The sequence below is a fragment of the Oncorhynchus nerka genome, linkage group LG20 (assembly GCF_034236695.1).
Source record: "Oncorhynchus nerka isolate Pitt River linkage group LG20, Oner_Uvic_2.0, whole genome shotgun sequence".
In the NCBI taxonomy this organism is placed as follows: Eukaryota; Metazoa; Chordata; class Actinopteri; order Salmoniformes; family Salmonidae; genus Oncorhynchus; species Oncorhynchus nerka.
The window spans coordinates 97062244-97080311 of record NC_088415.1 but is presented as its reverse complement, the minus strand read 5'-3'; the positions used below and the strand labels follow the sequence as shown (position 1 = coordinate 97080311).

Sequence of the window (18068 nt, the reverse complement as noted above, 5' to 3'; positions counted from 1 at the left end):
CCCAGTCTTCATGGAGGAGATTACTGAGTAGTTTGGTTCATCAGGCTGACCTCCAGTCTTCATGGTTCATCAGGCTGACCCCCAGTCTTCATGGAGGAGATTAATGAGTAGTTTGGTTCATCAGGCTGACCCCCAGTCTTCATGGTTCATCAGGCTGACCTCCAGTCTTCATGGAGGAGATTACTGAGTAGTTTGGTTCATCAGGCTGACCTCCAGTCTTCATGGTTCATCAGGCTGACCTCCAGTCTTCATGGAGGAGATTACTGAGTAGTTTGGTTCATCAGGCTGACCCCAGTCTTCATGGAGAGATTAATGAGTAGTTTGGTTCATCAGGCTGACCCCCAGTCTTCATGGAGGAGATTACTGAGTAGTTTGGTTCATCAGGCTGACCCCCAGTCTTCATGGTTCATCAGGCTGACCCCCAGTCTTCATGGTTCATCAGGCTGACCTCCAGTCTCCATGGAGGAGATTACTGAGTAGTTTGGTTCATCAGGCTGACCCCCAGTCTTCATGGAGGAGATTACTGAGTAGTTTGGTTCATCAGGCTGACCCCCAGTCTTCATGGAGGAGATTACTGAGTAGTTTGGTTCATCAGGCTGACCCCCAGTCTTCATGGAGGAGATTACTGAGTAGTTTGGTTCATCAGGCTGACCCCCAGTCTTCATGGTTCATCAGGCTGACCTCCAGTCTTCATGGAGGAGATTACTGAGTAGTTTGGTTCATCAGGCTGACCCCCAGTCTTCATGGAGGAGATTAATGAGTAGTTTGGTTCATCAGGCTGACCTCAAGTCTCCATGGAGGAGATTACTGAGTAGTTTGGTTCATCAGGCTGACCTCCAGTCTTCATGGAGGAGATTACCGAGTAGTTTGGTTTATCAGGCTGACCCCCAGTCTCCATGGAGATTACTGAGTAGTTTGGTTCATCAGGCTGACCCCCAGTCTTCATGGAGGAGATTACTGAGTAGTTTGGTTCATCAGGCTGACCCCCAGTCTTCATGGAGGAGATTACTGAGTAGTTTGGTTCATCAGGCTGACCCCCAGTCTTCATGGAGGAGATTACTGAGTAGTTTGGTTCATCAGGCTGACCCCCAGTCTTCATGGTTCATCAGGCTGACCCCCAGTCTTCATGGAGGAGATTAATGAGTAGTTTGGTTCATCAGGCTGACCCCCAGTCTTCATGGAGGAGATTACTGAGTAGTTTGGTTCATCAGGCTGACCCCCAGTCTTCATGGTTCATCAGGCTGACCCCCAGTCTTCATGGTTCATCAGGCTGACCTCCAGTCTCCATGGAGGAGATTACTGAGTAGTTTGGTTCATCAGGCTGACCCCCAGTCTTCATGGAGGAGATTACTGAGTAGTTTGGTTCATCAGGCTGACCCCCAGTCTTCATGGAGGAGATTACTGAGTAGTTTGGTTCATCAGGCTGACCCCAGTCTTCATGGAGGAGATTACTGAGTAGTTTGGTTCATCAGGCTGACCCCCAGTCTTCATGGTTCATCAGGCTGACCTCCAGTCTTCATGGAGGAGATTACTGAGTAGTTTGGTTCATCAGGCTGACCCCCAGTCTTCATGGAGGAGATTAATGAGTAGTTTGGTTCATCAGGCTGACCTCCAGTCTTCATGGAGGAGATTACTGAGTAGTTTGGTTCATCAGGCTGACCTCCAGTCTTCATGGAGGAGATTACCGAGTAGTTTGGTTTATCAGGCTGACCCCCAGTCTCCATGGAGATTACTGAGTAGTTTGGTTCATCAGGCTGACCCCCAGTCTTCATGGTTCATCAGGCTGACCTCCAGTCTTCATGGAGGAGATTACTGAGTAGTTTGGTTCATCAGGCTGACCCCCAGTCTTCATGGAGGAGATTACTGAGTAGTTTGGTTCATCAGGCTGACCCCCAGTCTTCATGGTTCATCAGGCTGACCCCCAGTCTTCATGGAGGAGATTAATGAGTAGTTTGGTTCATCAGGCTGACCTCAAGTCTCCATGGAGGAGATTACTGAGTAGTATGGTTCATCAGGCTGACCCCCAGTCTTCATGGAGGAGATTACTGAGTAGTTTGGTTCATCAGGCTGACCTCCAGTCTTCATGGAGGAGATTATTGAGTAGTTTGGTTCGTCAGGTTTGTTTTGTCAGTCTTCGCTTGAAGTTATTGAGGGATGATGATGTTTTGGCAATGTGAAGATAACAATTTCAGAGTACTCTGTATTTGATAAACAATTGACTATGTGAGGTGCTTCAGTGGGGAGGGTGAATGTTATGACTGTGTCTTGTGTTAAATAGAAGTATTTCAGAATTAACCTGTAAGAATCCATTGAAGGGTTTAGGTAAACTGTCTGGGACCTGGTAGAATCCAATGAAGGGTTTAGGTAAACTGGGACCTGGTAGAATCCAATGAAGGGTTTAGGTAAACTGTCTGTGACCTGGTAGAATCAATTTAAGGGTTTAGGTAAACTGGGACCTGGTAGAATCCATTGAAGGGTTTAGGTAAACTGGGACCTGGTAGAATCCACTGAAGGGTTTAGGTAAACTGGGACCTGGTAGAATCCATTGAAGGGTTTAGGTAAACTGGGACCTGGTAGAATCCATTGGAGGGTTTAGGTGAACTGTCTGGGACCTGGTAGAATCCATTGAGGGGTTTAGGTAAACTGGGACCTGGTAGAATCCATTGAAGGGTTTAGGTAAACTGGGACCTGGTAGAATCCATTGAAGGGTTTAGGTAAACTGGGACCTGGTAGAATCCATTGAAGGGTTTAGGTAAACTGTCTGGGACCTGGTAGAATCCATTGGAGGGTTTAGGTAAACTGGGACCTGGTAGAATCCATTGAAGGGTTTAGGTAAACTGGGACCTGGTAGAATCCATTGAAGGGTTTAGGTAAACTGGGACCTGGTAGAATCCATTGAAGGGTTTAGGTGAACTGGGACCTGGTAGAATCCATTGAAGGGTTTAGGTAAACTGGGACCTGGTAGAATCCATTGAAGGGTTTAGGTAAACTGGGACCTGGTAGAATCAATTGAAGGGTTTAGGTAAACTGGGACCTGGTGAATCCATTGAAGGGTTTAGGTAAACTGGGACCTGGTAGAATCCATTGATGGGTTTAGGTAAACTGGGACCTGGTAGGAAGGGTTTAGGTAACTGGGACCTGGTAGAATCCATTGAAGGGTTTAGGTAAACTGGGACCTGGTAGAATCCATTGAAGGGTTTAGGTAAACTGGGACCTGGTAGAATCCATTGAAGGGTTTAGGTAAACTGGGACCTGGTAGAATCCACTGAAGGGTTTAGGTAAACTGGGACCTGGTAGAATCCACTGAAGGGTTTAGGTAAACTGGGACCTGGTAGAATCCACTGAAGGGTTTAGGTAAACTGGGACCTGGTAGAATCCATTGAAGAGTTTAGGTAAACTGGGACCTGGTAGAATCCATTGAAGGGTTTAGGTAAACTGGGACCTGGTAGAATCCATTGAAGGGTTTAGGTAAACTGGGACCTGGTAGAATCCACTGAAGGGTTTAGGTAAACTGGGACCTGATAGAATCCATTGAAGAGTTTAGGTAAACTGGGACCTGGTAGAATCCATTGAAGGGTTTAGGTAAACTGGGACCTGGTAGAATCCATTGAAGGGTTTAGGTAAACTGTCTGGGACCTGGTAGAATCCATTGAAGGGTTTAGGTAAACTGGGACCTGGTAGAATCCATTGAAGGGTTTAGGTAAACTGGGACCTGGTAGAATCCATTGACTGGTTTAGGTAAACTGGGACCTGGTAGAATCCATTGAAGGGTTTAGGTAAACTGGGACCTGATAGAATCCATTGAAGGGTTTAGGTAAACTGGGACCTGGTAGAATCCATTGAGGGGTTTAGGTAAACTGGGACCTGGTAGAATCCATTGAAGGGTTTAGGTAAACTGGGACCTGGTAGAATCCACTGAAGGGTTTAGGTAAACTGGGACCTGGTAGAATCCATTGAAGGGTTTAGGTAAACTGGGACCTGGTAGAATCCATTGGAGGGTTTAGGTGAACTGTCTGGGACCTGGTAGAATCCATTGAGGGGTTTAGGTAAACTGGGACCTGGTAGAATCCATTGAAGGGTTTAGGTAAACTGGGACCTGGTAGAATCCATTGAAGGGTTTAGGTAAACTGGGACCTGGTAGAATCCATTGAAGGGTTTAGGTAAACTGTCTGGGACCTGGTAGAATCCATTGGAGGTTTAGGTAAACTGGGACCTGGTAGAATCCATTGAAGGGTTTAAAACTGGGACCTGGTAGAATCCATTGAAGGGTTTAGGTAAACTGGGACCTGGTAGAATCCATTGAAGGGTTTAGGTGAACTGGGACCTGGTAGAATCCATTGAAGGGTTTAGGTAAACTGGGACCTGGTAGAATCCATTGAAGGGTTTAGGTAAACTGGGACCTGGTAGAATCAATTGAAGGGTTTAGGTAAACTGGGACCTGGTAGAATCCATTGAAGGGTTTAGGTAAACTGGGACCTGGTAGAATCCATTGATGGGTTTAGGTAAACTGGGACCTGGTAGAATCCATTGAAGGGTTTAGGTAAACTGGGACCTGGTAGAATCCATTGAAGGGTTTAGGTAAACTGGGACCTGGTAGAATCCATTGAAGGGTTTAGGTAAACTGGGACCTGGTAGAATCCATTGAAGGGTTTAGGTAAACTGGGACCTGGTAGAATCCACTGAAGGGTTTAGGTAAACTGGGACCTGGTAGAATCCATTGAAGGGTTTAGGTAAACTGGGACCTGGTAGAATCCACTGAAGGGTTTAGGTAAACTGGGACCTGGTAGAATCCATTGAAGAGTTTAGGTAAACTGGGACCTGGTAGAATCCATTGAAGGGTTTAGGTAAACTGGGACCGGGTAGAATCCATTGAAGGGTTTAGGTAAACTGGGACCTGGTAGAATCCACTGAAGGGTTTAGGTAAACTGGGACCTGGTAGAATCCATTGAAGAATTTAGGTAAACTGGGACCTGGTAGAATCCATTGAAGGGTTTAGGTAAACTGGGACCTGGTAGAATCCATTGAAGGGTTTAGGTAAACTGTCTGGGACCTGGTAGAATCCATTGAAGGGTTTAGGTAAACTGGGACCTGGTAGAATCCATTGAAGGGTTTAGGTAAACTGGGACCTGGTAGAATCCATTGACTGGTTTAGGTAAACTGGGACCTGGGAGAATCCATTGAAGGGTTTAGGTAAACTGGGACCTGATAGAATCCATTGAAGGGTTTAGGTAAACTGGGACCTGGTAGAATCCATTGAGGGGTTTAGGTAAACTGGGACCTGGTAGAATCCATTGAAGGGTTTAGGTAAACTGGGACCTGGTAGAATCCACTGAATGGTTTAGGTAAACTGGGACCTGGTAGAATCCATTGAAGGGTTTAGGTAAACTGGGACCTGGTAGAATCCATTGGAGGGTTTAGGTGAACTGTCTGGGACCTGGTAGAATCCATTGAGGGGTTTAGGTAAACTGGGACCTGGTAGAATCCATTGAAGGGTTTAGGTAAACTGGGACCTGGTAGAATCAATTGAAGGGTTTAGGTAAACTGGGACCTGGTAGAATCCATTGAAGGGTTTAGGTAAACTGTCTGGGACCTGGTAGAATCCATTGGAGGGTTTAGGTAAACTGGGACCTGGTAGAATCCATTGAAGGGTTTAGGTAAACTGGGACCTGGTAGAATCCATTGAAGGGTTTAGGTAAACTGGGACCTGGTAGAATCCATTGAAGGGTTTAGGTGAACTGGGACCTGGTAGAATCCATTGAAGGGTTTAGGTAAACTGGGACCTGGTAGAATCCATTGAAGGGTTTAGGTAAACTGGGACCTGGTAGAATCAATTGAAGGGTTTAGGTAAACTGGGACCTGGTAGAATCCATTGAAGGGTTTAGGTAAACTGGGACCTGGTAGAATCCATTGATGGGTTTAGGTAAACTGGGACCTGGTAGAATCCATTGAAGGGTTTAGGTAAACTGGGACCTGGTAGAATCCATTGAAGGGTTTAGGTAAACTGGGACCTGGTAGAATCCATTGAAGGGTTTAGGTAAACTGGGACCTGGTAGAATCCATTGAAGGGTTTAGGTAAACTGGGACCTGGTAGAATCCACTGAAGGGTTTAGGTAAACTGGGACCTGGTAGAATCCATTGAAGAGTTTAGGTAAACTGGGACCTGGTAGAATCCATTGAAGGGTTTAGGTAAACTGGGACCTGGTAGAATCCATTGAAGGGTTTAGGTAAACTGGGACCTGGTAGAATCCACTGAAGGGTTTAGGTAAACTGGGACCTGGTAGAATCCATTGAAGAGTTTAGGTAAACTGTGACCTGGTAGAATCCATTGAAGGGTTTAGGTAAACTGGGACCTGGTAGAATCCATTGAAGGGTTTAGGTAAACTGTCTGGGACCTGGTAGAATCCATTTAATGGTTTAGGTAAACTGGGACCTGGTAGAATCCATTGAAGGGTTTAGGTAAACTGGGACCGGGTAGAATCCATTGACTGGTTTAGGTAAACTGGGACCTGGTAGAATCCATTGAAGGGTTTAGGTAAACTGGGACCTGATAGAATCCATTGAAGGGTTTAGGTAAACTGGGACCTGGTAGAATCCATTGAGGGGTTTAGGTAAACTGGGACCTGGTAGAATCCATTGAAGGGTTTAGGTAAACTGGGACCTGGTAGAATCCATTGAAGGGTTTAGTTAAACTGGGACCTGGTAGAATCCATTGAAGGGTTTAGGTAAACTGGGACCTGGAAGAATCCACTGAAGGGTTTAGGTAAACTGGGACCTGGGAGAATCCATTGAAGGGTTTAGGTAAACTGTCTGGGACCTGGTAGAATCCATTGAACGGTTTAGGTAAACTGGGACCTGGTAGAATCCATTGAAGGGTTTAGGTAAACTGTCTGGGACCTGGTAGAATCCATTGAAGGGTTTAGGTAAACTGTCTGGGACCTGGTAGAATCCATTGAAGGGTTTAGGTAAACTGGGACCTGGTAGAATCCATTGAAGGGTTTAGGTAAACTGGGACCTGGTAGAATCCATTGACTGGTTTAGGTAAACTGGGACCTGGTAGAATCCATTGAAGGGTTTAGGTAAACTGGGACCTGATAGAATCCATTGAGGGGTTTAGGTAAACTGGGACCTGGTAGAATCCATTGAAGGGTTTAGGTAAACTGGGACCTGGTAGAATCCACTGAAGGGTTTAGGTAAACTGGGACCTGGTAGAATCCATTGAAGGGTTTAGGTAAACTGGGACCTGGTAGAATCCATTGGAGGTTTAGGTGAACTGTCTGGGACCTGGTAGAATCCATTGGGGGTTTAGGTAAACTGGGACCTGGTAGAATCCATTGAAGGTTTAGGTAAACTGGGACCTGGTAGAATCCATTGAAGGGTTTAGGTAAACTGGGACCTGGTAGAATCCATTGAAGGGTTTAGGTAAACTGTCTGGGACCTGGTAGAATCCATTGGAGGGTTTAGGTAAACTGGGACCTGGTAGAATCCATTGAAGGGTTTAGGTAAACTGGGACCTGGTAGAATCCATTGAAGGGTTTAGGTAAACTGGGACCTGGTAGAATCCATTGAAGGGTTTAGGTGAACTGGGACCTGGTAGAATCCATTGAAGGGTTTAGGTAAACTGGGACCTGGTAGAATCCATTGAAGGGTTTAGGTAAACTGGGACCTGGTAGAATCAATTGAAGGGTTTAGGTAAACTGGGACCTGGTAGAATCCATTGAAGGGTTTAGGTAAACTGGGACCTGGTAGAATCCATTGATGGGTTTAGGTAAACTGGGACCTGGTAGAATCCATTGAAGGGTTTAGGTAAACTGGGACCTGGTAGAATCCATTGAAGGGTTTAGGTAAACTGGGACCTGGTAGAATCCATTGAAGGGTTTAGGTAAACTGGGACCTGGTAGAATCCATTGAAGGGTTTAGGTAAACTGGGACCTGGTAGAATCCACTGAAGGGTTTAGGTAAACTGGGACCTGGTAGAATCCACTGAAGGGTTTAGGTAAACTGGGACCTGGTAGAATCCACTGAAGGGTTTAGGTAAACTGGGACCTGGTAGAATCCATTGAAGAGTTTAGGTAAACTGGGACCTGGTAGAATCCATTGAAGGGTTTAGGTAAACTGGGACCTGGTAGAATCCATTGAAGGGTTTAGGTAAACTGGGACCTGGTAGAATCCACTGAAGGGTTTAGGTAAACTGGGACCTGGTAGAATCCATTGAAGAGTTTAGGTAAACTGGGACCTGGTAGAATCCATTGAAGGGTTTAGGTAAACTGGGACCTGGTAGAATCCATTGAAGGGTTTAGGTAAACTGTCTGGGACCTGGTAGAATCCATTGAATGGTTTAGGTAAACTGGGACCTGGTAGAATCCATTGAAGGGTTTAGGTAAACTGGGACCTGGTAGAATCCATTGACTGGTTTAGGTAAACTGGGACCTGGTAGAATCCATTGAAGGGTTTAGGTAAACTGGGACCTGATAGAATCCATTGAAGGGTTTAGGTAAACTGGGACCTGGTAGAATCCATTGAGGGGTTTAGGTAAACTGGGACCTGGTAGAATCCATTGAAGGGTTTAGGTAAACTGGGACCTGGTAGAATCCATTGAAGGGTTTAGTTAAACTGGGACCTGGTAGAATCCATTGAAGGGTTTAGGTAAACTGGGACCTGGAAGAATCCACTGAAGGGTTTAGGTAAACTGGGACCTGGTAGAATCCATTGAAGGGTTTAGGTAAACTGTCTGGGACCTGGTAGAATCCATTGAACGGTTTAGGTAAACTGGGACCTGGTAGAATCCATTGAAGGGTTTAGGTAAACTGTCTGGGACCTGGTAGAATCCATTGAAGGGTTTAGGTAAACTGTCTGGGACCTGGTAGAATCCATTGAAGGGTTTAGGTAAACTGGGACCTGGTAGAATCCATTGAAGGGTTTAGGTAAACTGGGACCTGGTAGAATCCATTGAAGGGTTTAGGTAAACTGTCTGGGACCTGGTAGAATCCATTGAAGGGTTTAGGTAAACTGTCTGGGACCTGGTAGAATCCATTAAAGGGTTTAGGACTGTCTGGGACCTGGTAGAATCCATTGAAGGGTTTAGGTAAACTGGGACCTGGTAGAATCCATTGAAGGGTTTAGGTAAACTGGGACCTGGCAGAATCCATTGAAGGGTTTAGGTAAACTGGGACCTAGAAGAATCCACTGAAGGGTTTAGGTAAACTGGGACCTGGTAGAATCCATTGAAGGGTTTAGGTAAACTGGGACCTGGTAGAATCCATTGATGGGTTTAGGTAAACTGGGACCTGGTAGAATCCATTGAAGGGTTTAGGTAAACTGGGACCTGGAAGAATCCACTGAAGGGTTTAGGTAAACTGGGACCTGGTAGAATCCATTGAAGGGTTTAGGTAAACTGGGACCTGGTAGAATCCATTGAAGGGTTTAGGTAAACTGGGACCTGGTAGAATCCATTGGTGGGTTTAGGTAAACTGGGACCTGGTAGAATCCACTGAAGGGTTTAGGTAAACTGTCTGGGACCTGGTAGAATCCATTGAAGTGTTTAGGTAAACTGGGACCTGGTAGAATCCATTGAAGGGTTTAGGTAAACTGGGACCTAGAAGAATCCACTGAAGGGTTTAGGTAAACTGGGACCTGGTAGAATCCATTGAAGGGTTTAGGTAAACTGGGACCTGGTAGAATCCACTGAAGGGTTTAGGTAAACTGGGACCTGGTAGAATCCACTGAAGGGTTTAGGTAAACTGTCTGGGACCTGGTAGAATCCATTGAAGGGTTTAGGTAAACTGGGACCTGGTAGAATCCACTGAAGGGTTTAGGTAAACTGTCTGGGACCTGGTAGAATCCATTGAAGGGTTTAGGTAAACTGGGACCTGGTAGAATCCACTGAAGGGTTTAGGTAAACTGGGACCTGGTAGAATCCATTGAAGGGTTTAGGTAAACTGGGACCTGGTAGAATCCATTGAAGGGTTTAGGTAAACTGTCTGGGACCTGGTAGAATCCATTGAAGGGTTTAGGTAAACTGGGACCTGGTAGAATCCACTGAAGGGTTTAGGTAAACTGGGACCTGGTAGAATCCATTGAAGGGTTTAGGTAAACTGTCTGGGACCTGGTAGAATCCATTGAAGGGTTTAGGTAAACTGGGACCTGGTAGAATCCATTGAAGGGTTTAGGTAAACTGTCTGGGACCTGGTAGAATCCATTGAAGGGTTTAGGTAAACTGGGACCTAGAAGAATCCACTGAAGGGTTTAGGTAAACTGGGACCTGGTAGAATCCATTGAAGGGTTTAGGTAAAATGGGACCTGGTAGAATCCATTGAAGGGTTTAGGTAAACTGGGACCTGGTAGAATCCATTGAAGGGTTTAGGTAAACTGTCTGGGACCTGGTAGAATCCATTGAAGGGTTTAGGTAAACTGGGACCTAGAAGAATCCACTGAAGGGTTTAGGTAAACTGGGACCTGGTACAATCCATTGAAGGGTTTAGGTAAATTGGGACCTGGTAGAATCCATTGAAGGGTTTAGGTAAACTGGGACCTGGTAGAATCCATTGAAGGGTTTAGGTAAACTGTCTGGGACCTGGTAGAATCCATTGAAGGGTTTAGGTAAACTGGGACCTAGAAGAATCCACTGAAGGGTTTAGGTAAACTGGGACCTGGTAGAAACCATAAAAGAATTTAGGTAAACTGGGACCTGGTAGAATCCATTGAAGGGTTTAGGTAAACTGTCTGGGACCTGGTAGAATCCATTGATGGGTTTAGGTAAACTGTCTGGGACCTGATAGAATCCATTGAAGAGTTTAGGTAAACTGGGACCTGGTAGAATCCATTGACTGGTTTAGGTAAACTGGGACCTGGTAGAATCCATTGACTGGTTTAGGTAAACTGGGACCTGGTAGAATCCATTGAAGGGTTTAGGTAAACTGTCTGGGACCTGGTAGAATCCATTGAAGGGTTTAGGTAAACTGTCTGGGACCTGGTAGAATCCATTGAAGGGTTTAGGTAAACTGTCTGGGACCTGAAGAATCCATTGAAGGGTTTAGGTAAACTGGGACCTGGTAGAATCCATTGAAGGGTTTAGGTAAACTGGGACCTGGTAGAATCCATTGAAGGGTTTAGGTAAACTGGGACCTGGTAGAATCTATTGAAGGGTTTAGGTAAACTGTCTGGGACCTGGTATAATCCATTGAAGGGTTTAGGTAAACTGTCTGGGACCTGAAGAATCCATTGAAGGGTTTAGGTAAACTGGGACCTGGTAGAATCCATTGAAGGGTTTAGGTAAACTGGGACCTGGTAGAATCCACTGAAGGGTTTAGGTAAACTGGGACCTGGTAGAATCCATTGAAGGGTTTAGGTAAACTGGGACCTGGTAGAATCCATTGAAGGGTTTAGGTAAACTGGGACCTGGTAGAATCCATTGAAGGGTTTAGGTAAACTGGGACCTGGTAGAATCCATTGAAGGGTTTAGGTAAACTGTCTGGGACCTGGTAGAATCCATTGGAGGGTTTAGGTAAACTGGGACCTGGTAGAATCCATTGAAGGGTTTAGGTAAACTGGGACCTAGAAGAATCCACTGAAGGGTTTAGGTAAACTGGGACCTGGTAGAATCCATTGAAGGGTTTAGGTAAACTGTCTGGGACCTGGTAGAATCCATTGGAGGGTTTAGGTAAACTGGGACCTGGTAGAATCCATTGAAGGGTTTAGGTAAACTGGGACCAGAAGAATCAATTGAAGGGTTTAGGTAAACTGGGACCAGAAGAATCAATTGAAGGGTTTAGGTAAACTGGGACCTGGTAGAATCCATTGAAGGGTTTAGGTAAACTCTCTGGGAGGTATGAGTATTTGTAGACGAAAGGGCATAATTGGTGTACATTAATGTCGTAAATAGACAAGATATTGAGTTTCTTAAACAAAGGTGCAGATGGAGCCAGTTAATTAGAGGAGGTGTCAAGTCTTGTAAAGTTATTTTGTATGATGAGTAATTTGTGTAGGTAGGAGGCACATGTTCTGGCCCAGACAATATTACAGTGAATGAGATATGTGTAAATTAAGCTATTGTATAGAGTTAGGAAGCAAACCTGATGAACCAAACCACTCCTCTTTCTGATGATAACAACAGATTTCATCGCGTTGCTGCAGACTGAATGTGATCTTTCCAGGGTAACTTTTCATCCATTTCATTCCCACCAATTGAAATTATGGCTCCTTTTTTAAAGTTTTTTATTTTTTACAATATTTCTTATTCTCACTAGTGAAACAATAAAGTTGGAATTTTTTATTTTTTTAAAGATCATTTGTTAATCTGGAAGCATTCAGAAAGTGTGACCATGCCTTAGTTGGTAACATCAGCAAAGAGAATGTAAGGTATGGTAGACGACCCAGCAGCATGGTCATTGAAATAGGTGAGGAATAACAAAGGTCCAATGGTCGAATCCTGTGGTACACCAGGATATCTTGGCCTTGATAGATGCACATCCGTTTGCATAAACAAATTGTTCTCTATCAGAAACATAACTAGAGTTAATTTGATATTTTCCACATTTTGTTATGTTACAGCCTTGTTCTTAAAACAGACCCTTAACTCTGTACTTTGTTGAAACACCTTTGGCAGTGATTACAGCCTCGAGTCTTCTTAGGTATGATTCTACAAGCTTGGCACACCTGTATTTGGGGAGTTTCACCCATTCTTCTATGCAGATCCTCTCAAGCTCTGTCAGGTTGGATGGGGAAGGGTACATGCACAGCTATTTTCAGGTCTCTCCAGAGATGTTCGGTCGGGTACAAGTCTTGGTGCATAGGATCGTTGTCCTGTTGGAAGGTGAACCTTCGCCCCAGTCTGAGGTCCTGAGCGCTCTGGAGCAGGTTTTCATCAAGGATCTCTCTGTACTTTGCTCAGTTCATCTTTCCCTCGATCGGACTAGTCTCCCAGTTCCTGCCTCTGAAAAACATCCCCACAGCATGATGCTGCCACCACCATGCTTCACCGTAGGGATGGTGCCAGGTTTCCTCCAGACATGATGCTGCCACCGCCATACATCACCGTAGGGATGGTTCCAGGTTTCCTCCAGATGTGAAGCTTGCCATTCAGGCCAAAGAGTTCAATCTTGGTTTCATCAGACCAGAGAATCTTGTTTCTCATGGTCTAAGAATCCTTTAGGTGCATTTTGGTAAACTCCAAGCTTTCGTCTGGCCACTCTACCCTAAAGGCCTGATTGGTGGAGTTCTGCAGAGATGGTTGTCCTTCTGGAAGGTAGCTGGGTCCAGGGACTCCAAAAAGGTAACAGTACAGGCAGGGAAGAGGCAAAAAGGCATCATTAGTGAGGATGATGGGAAAAACTAGAATACACGAGAAGACTAAAACGGAAATTAACAGAGCTCCGACTAGAACGTGTATCAAAACAAACAATACCTCAGAATGAGGAAACAACAGCATATTTCTGGTAAGAAGAGGGGCGGGGGGGTATGCCTTATGATTCCCGAGACGTGGTGTGATCATAACAACATACAGGAACTCAAGTCCTTCTGTTCACCTGACTTCTTCACAATCAAATGTCGGCCGCATTATCTACCAAGAGAATTCTCTTCGATTATAATCACAGCCGCATATATTCCCCCCCAACCAGACACATCGATGGCCCTGAACGAACTTCATTTGACCCTATGTAAACTGGAAACCACATATCCTGAGGCTGCATTCATTGTAGCTGGGGATTTTAACAAGGCTAATCTGAAAACAAGACTCCCTAAATCAGCATATCGATTGTGCTACTAGGTAAAACCTGGATCATGGGTCTCGACCCCGCCCTGTGCAACTGGATCCTGGACTTCCTGATGGGCCGCCACCCAGGTGGTGAGGGTAGGTAACAACATCTCCACCCCACTGATCCTCAACACTGGGGCCCCGCAAGGGTGCGTTCTGAGCCCTCTCCTGTACTCCCTGTTCACCCATGACTGCGTGGCCATGCACGCCTCCAACTCAATCATCAAGTTCGCAGACGACACTACCTACAGTGGTAGGCTTAATTACCAACAACGACGAGACGGCCTACAGGGAGAAGTTGAGGGCCCTCGGAGTGTGGTGTCAGGAAAATAACCTCACACTCAACATAAAAAAAACAAAGGAGATGATTGTGGACTTCAGGAAACAGCAGAGGGAGCATCCCCCCTATCCACATCGACGAGACAGTAGTGGAGAGGGTAGTAAGTTTTAAGTTCCTCGGTATACACATCACGGACAAACTGAATTGGTCCACCCACACAGACAGCATGGTGAAGAAGGTGCAGGAGCGCCTCTTCAACCTCAGGAGGCTGAAGAAATTCGGCTTGTCACCAAAAGCACTCACAAACTTTTACAGATGCACAATCGAGAGCATCCTTTACATGTATTTATTTATTACATTTTTTCATTTACCCCTTTTTCTCCCCAATTTCGTGGTATCCAATTGTTAGTAGCTACTATCTTGTCTCATCGCTACAACTCCCGTACGGGCTCGGGAGAGACAAAGGTTTAAAGTCATGCGTCCTCCGATACACAACCCAACCAAGCCGCACTGCTTCTTAACACAGCGCCATCCAACCCGGAAGCCAGCCGCACCAATGTGTCGGAGGAAACACCGTGCACCTGGCAACCTTGGTTAGCGCGCACTGCGCCCGGCCCGCCACAGGAGTCGCTGGTGCCCGATGAGACAAGGATATCCCTACCGGCCAAACCCTCCCTAACCCGGACGACGCTAGGCCAATTGTGCGTCGCCCCACGGACCTCCCTGTCACGGCCGGTTATGACAGAGCCTGGGCGCGAACCCAGAGTCTCTGGTGGCACACCTAGCGCTGCAGTACAGCGCCCTTAACCACTGCACCACCGGGAGGCCCGAGAGCATCCTGTCAGGTTGTATCACCGCCTGGTACGGCAACTGCTCCACCCACAACCGTAAGGCTCTCCAGAGGGTAGTGAGGTCTGCACAACGCATCACCGGTGGCAAACTACCTGCCCTCCAGGACACCTACACCACCCGATGTCACAGGAAGGCCATAAAGATCATCAAGGACAACAACCACCCGAGCCACTGCCTGTTCACCCCGCTATCATCCAGAAGGCGAGGTCCGCACAGGTGCATCAAAGCTGGGACCGAGAGACTGAAAAACAGCTTCTATCTCAAGGCCGACTGTTAAACAGCCATCACTAACATTGAGTGGCTGCTGTCAACATACTGAGTTGAAAGATGTGAGAAAAGTCTGGTAAGCAGACCACGTCTTTTTTACATTTTATATTTTTATTTAACCAGGTAGGCCAGTTGAGAACAAGTTCTCATTTACAACTGTGACCTGGCCAAGATAAAGCAAAGCAGTTTGACACAAACAACAAAGAGTTACACATGGAATAAACAAAACATACAGTCAATAATACAGTAGAAAAAAGAAAACAAAAAGTCTATATACAGTGAGTGCAAATGAGGTCAGATAAGGGAGGTAAAGGCAATAAATAGGCCATAGTGGTGAAATAATTACAATATAGCAATTAAACACTTGAATGGAGAAGATTAATGTGCAAGTAGAGATAGGAAAGGCGGCCAAAGTGTGAATTGGCTTTGACCAGTGAGATATACCTGCTGGAGCGCGTGCTACGAGTTTGAACAGTGTCTGTTGCTGTCTGCTGTGGTGTCTGTATCCATGAGTTTCAACCGTGTCTGTTGTCTGTTTTGTCCGTAGCCATGAGTTTGCCCGGGGCCTAGTTGAGGTCCAGGAAGAAGTGAAGGAGGAGGGGGTGGGGCATGTTGCCATGAGGAACCTGTTCTCCCTGGAGACCAGCTCCCTGGAGACCAGCTCCATGAAGACGATTACCGTGGAGAAGAAGAGCAGGAAGAGGCACATTAGAGAGTCAGCTGACCGCCTGGAGCTCAGCAAGAAGGTCAGTACTATTGATTGATCGATTGACTGCAACTACAGAAGAAAGTCATCCTGGACACCACATTACTTGTGGTCTTTTTTCAGTCTTAGAGGAGTTAACCCTTTCCTCTCCATATCCCTGCTACCTGTCCCCCTGTATGTTGAGGAGAGAGAGCAGAGTTTTAACCACTTCCTGTCCCCCTGTAGGTTGAGGAGAGAGAGAGCGGAGTTTTAACCACTTCCTGTCCCCCTGTAGGTTGAGGAGAGAGAGCGGAGTTTTAACCACTTCCTGTCATGTTGTAGGTTGAGGCGAGAGCAGAGTTTTAACCCCTTCCTGTCCCCCTGTAGGTTGAGGAGAGAGCAGAGTTCCGTAAGAAGCAGAACAGTGACAACCTGACCCATCCACCTGAGTTCATAGTTCGTCCCCGAGGACAGACTGTCTGGGAGGGCAAGACTGTCAAGCTGCACTGCACCGTGTCTGGATGGCCTAAACCACGTATTGCATGGTGAGACACACACATACACCCTCTCCCACTGCCTTTCATCCCTCTCCCTCTGCCTTTCATCCCTCTCCCACTGCCTTTCATCCCTCTCCCTCTGCCTTTCATCCCTCTCCCACTGCCTTTCATCCCTCTCCCTCTGCCTTTCATCCCTCTCCCACTGCCTTTCATCCCTCTCCCACTGCCTTTCATCCCTCTCCCACTGCCTTTCATCCCTCTCCCACTGCCTTTCATCCCTCAACTGCTGCCTTTCATCCCTCCCCCTCTGCCTTTCATCCCTCCCCTCTGCCTTTCATCCCTCTCCCACTGCCTTTCATCCCTCTCCCACTGCCTTTCATCCCTCTCCCACTGCCTTTCATCCCTCTCCCACTGCCTTTCATCCCTCAACTGCTGCCTTTCATCCCTCCCCCTCTGCCTTTCATCCCTCTGCCTTTCATCCCTCTCCCTCTGCCTTTCATCCCTCTCCCTCTGCCTTTCATCCCTCTCCCACTGCCTTTCATCCCTCTCCCACTGCCTTTCATCCCTCAACTGCTGCCTTTCATCCCTCCCCCTCTGCCTTTCATCCCTCTGCCTTTCATCCCTCTCCCTCTGCCTTTCATCCCTCTCCCTCTGCCTTTCATCCCTCTGCCTTTCATCCCTCTGCCTTTCATCCCTCCCCTACTGCCTTTCATCCCTCTCCCATTGCCTTTCATCCCTCAACTGCTGCCTTTCATCCCTTCCCCTCTGCCTTTCATTCCTCTCCCACTGCCTTTCATCCCTCTCCCACTGCCTTTCATCCCTCTCCCACTGCCTTTCATCCCTCTCCCACTGCCTTTCATCCCTCTACTGCTGCCTTTCATCCCTCTACTGCTGCCTTTAATTTCTTTCACTCCCCTGTGTTTCATCTCTGGCCTTCTAGGCAGAGTTGCAAAGAAAAAACCATATCTCAAGACTGGCCAATTAAAATAAAATATAGAACAGAGACACTGGACAGAAGAACTCTGCCAAGAAGGCCAGCCTCCCGGATTCGCCTCTTCACTGACGTTGAGACTGGTGTTTTGTGGGTACTATTTAATGAAGCTGCCAGTTGAGGACTTGTGAGGCGTCTATTTCTCGAACTAGACACTCTAATGTACTTGTCCTCTTGCTCAGTTGTGCACTGAGGCCTCCCAATCCTCTTTCTATTCTGGTTAGAGCCAGTTTGCGCTGTTCTGTGAAGGGAGTTGTACACAGCGTTGTACGAGATCTTCAGTTTCTTGGCAATTTCTCACATGGAATAACCTTAATTTCTCAGAACAAGAATAGACTGACAAGTTTCAGAAGAAAGTGCTTTGTTTCTGGCCATTTTGAGCCTGTAATCGAACCCACAAATGATGATGCTCCAGATACTCAACTAGTCTAAAGAAGGCCAGTTTAATTGCTTCTTTGATCAGAACGACAGTTTTCAGCTGTGCTAACATAACTGCAAAAGGGTTTTCTAATGATCAACTAGCTTCTATAAATTGATCAACTTGGATTAGCTAACACAACGTGCCATTGGAACACAGGAGTGATGGTTGTTGATAATGGGCCTCTGGACACCTATGTAGATATTCCATTAAAAAAAATCTGCCGTTCCCAGGTACAATAGTCATTGACAACGTCAAAACTGTATTTCTGATCAATTTATGTTATTTTAATGGACAAAAAATGTGATTTTCTTTAAAAAACAAGGAC

At 46.2% G+C, this 18068-nt stretch overlaps 1 protein-coding gene across 1 annotated transcript in view; it reads left to right on the top strand.

Moving 5' to 3' along the window:
• The window catches only part of myom1a (myomesin 1a (skelemin)), a 133374-nt gene that overhangs the window by 9120 nt on the left and 106186 nt on the right, over positions 1-18068 (top strand). The window contains 4 exon segments of the mRNA XM_065006113.1: positions 13763-13846; positions 14816-14891; positions 15697-15895; positions 16222-16376. Coding sequence (XP_064862185.1) covers positions 13763-13846; positions 14816-14891; positions 15697-15895; positions 16222-16376 — 514 coding nt within the window.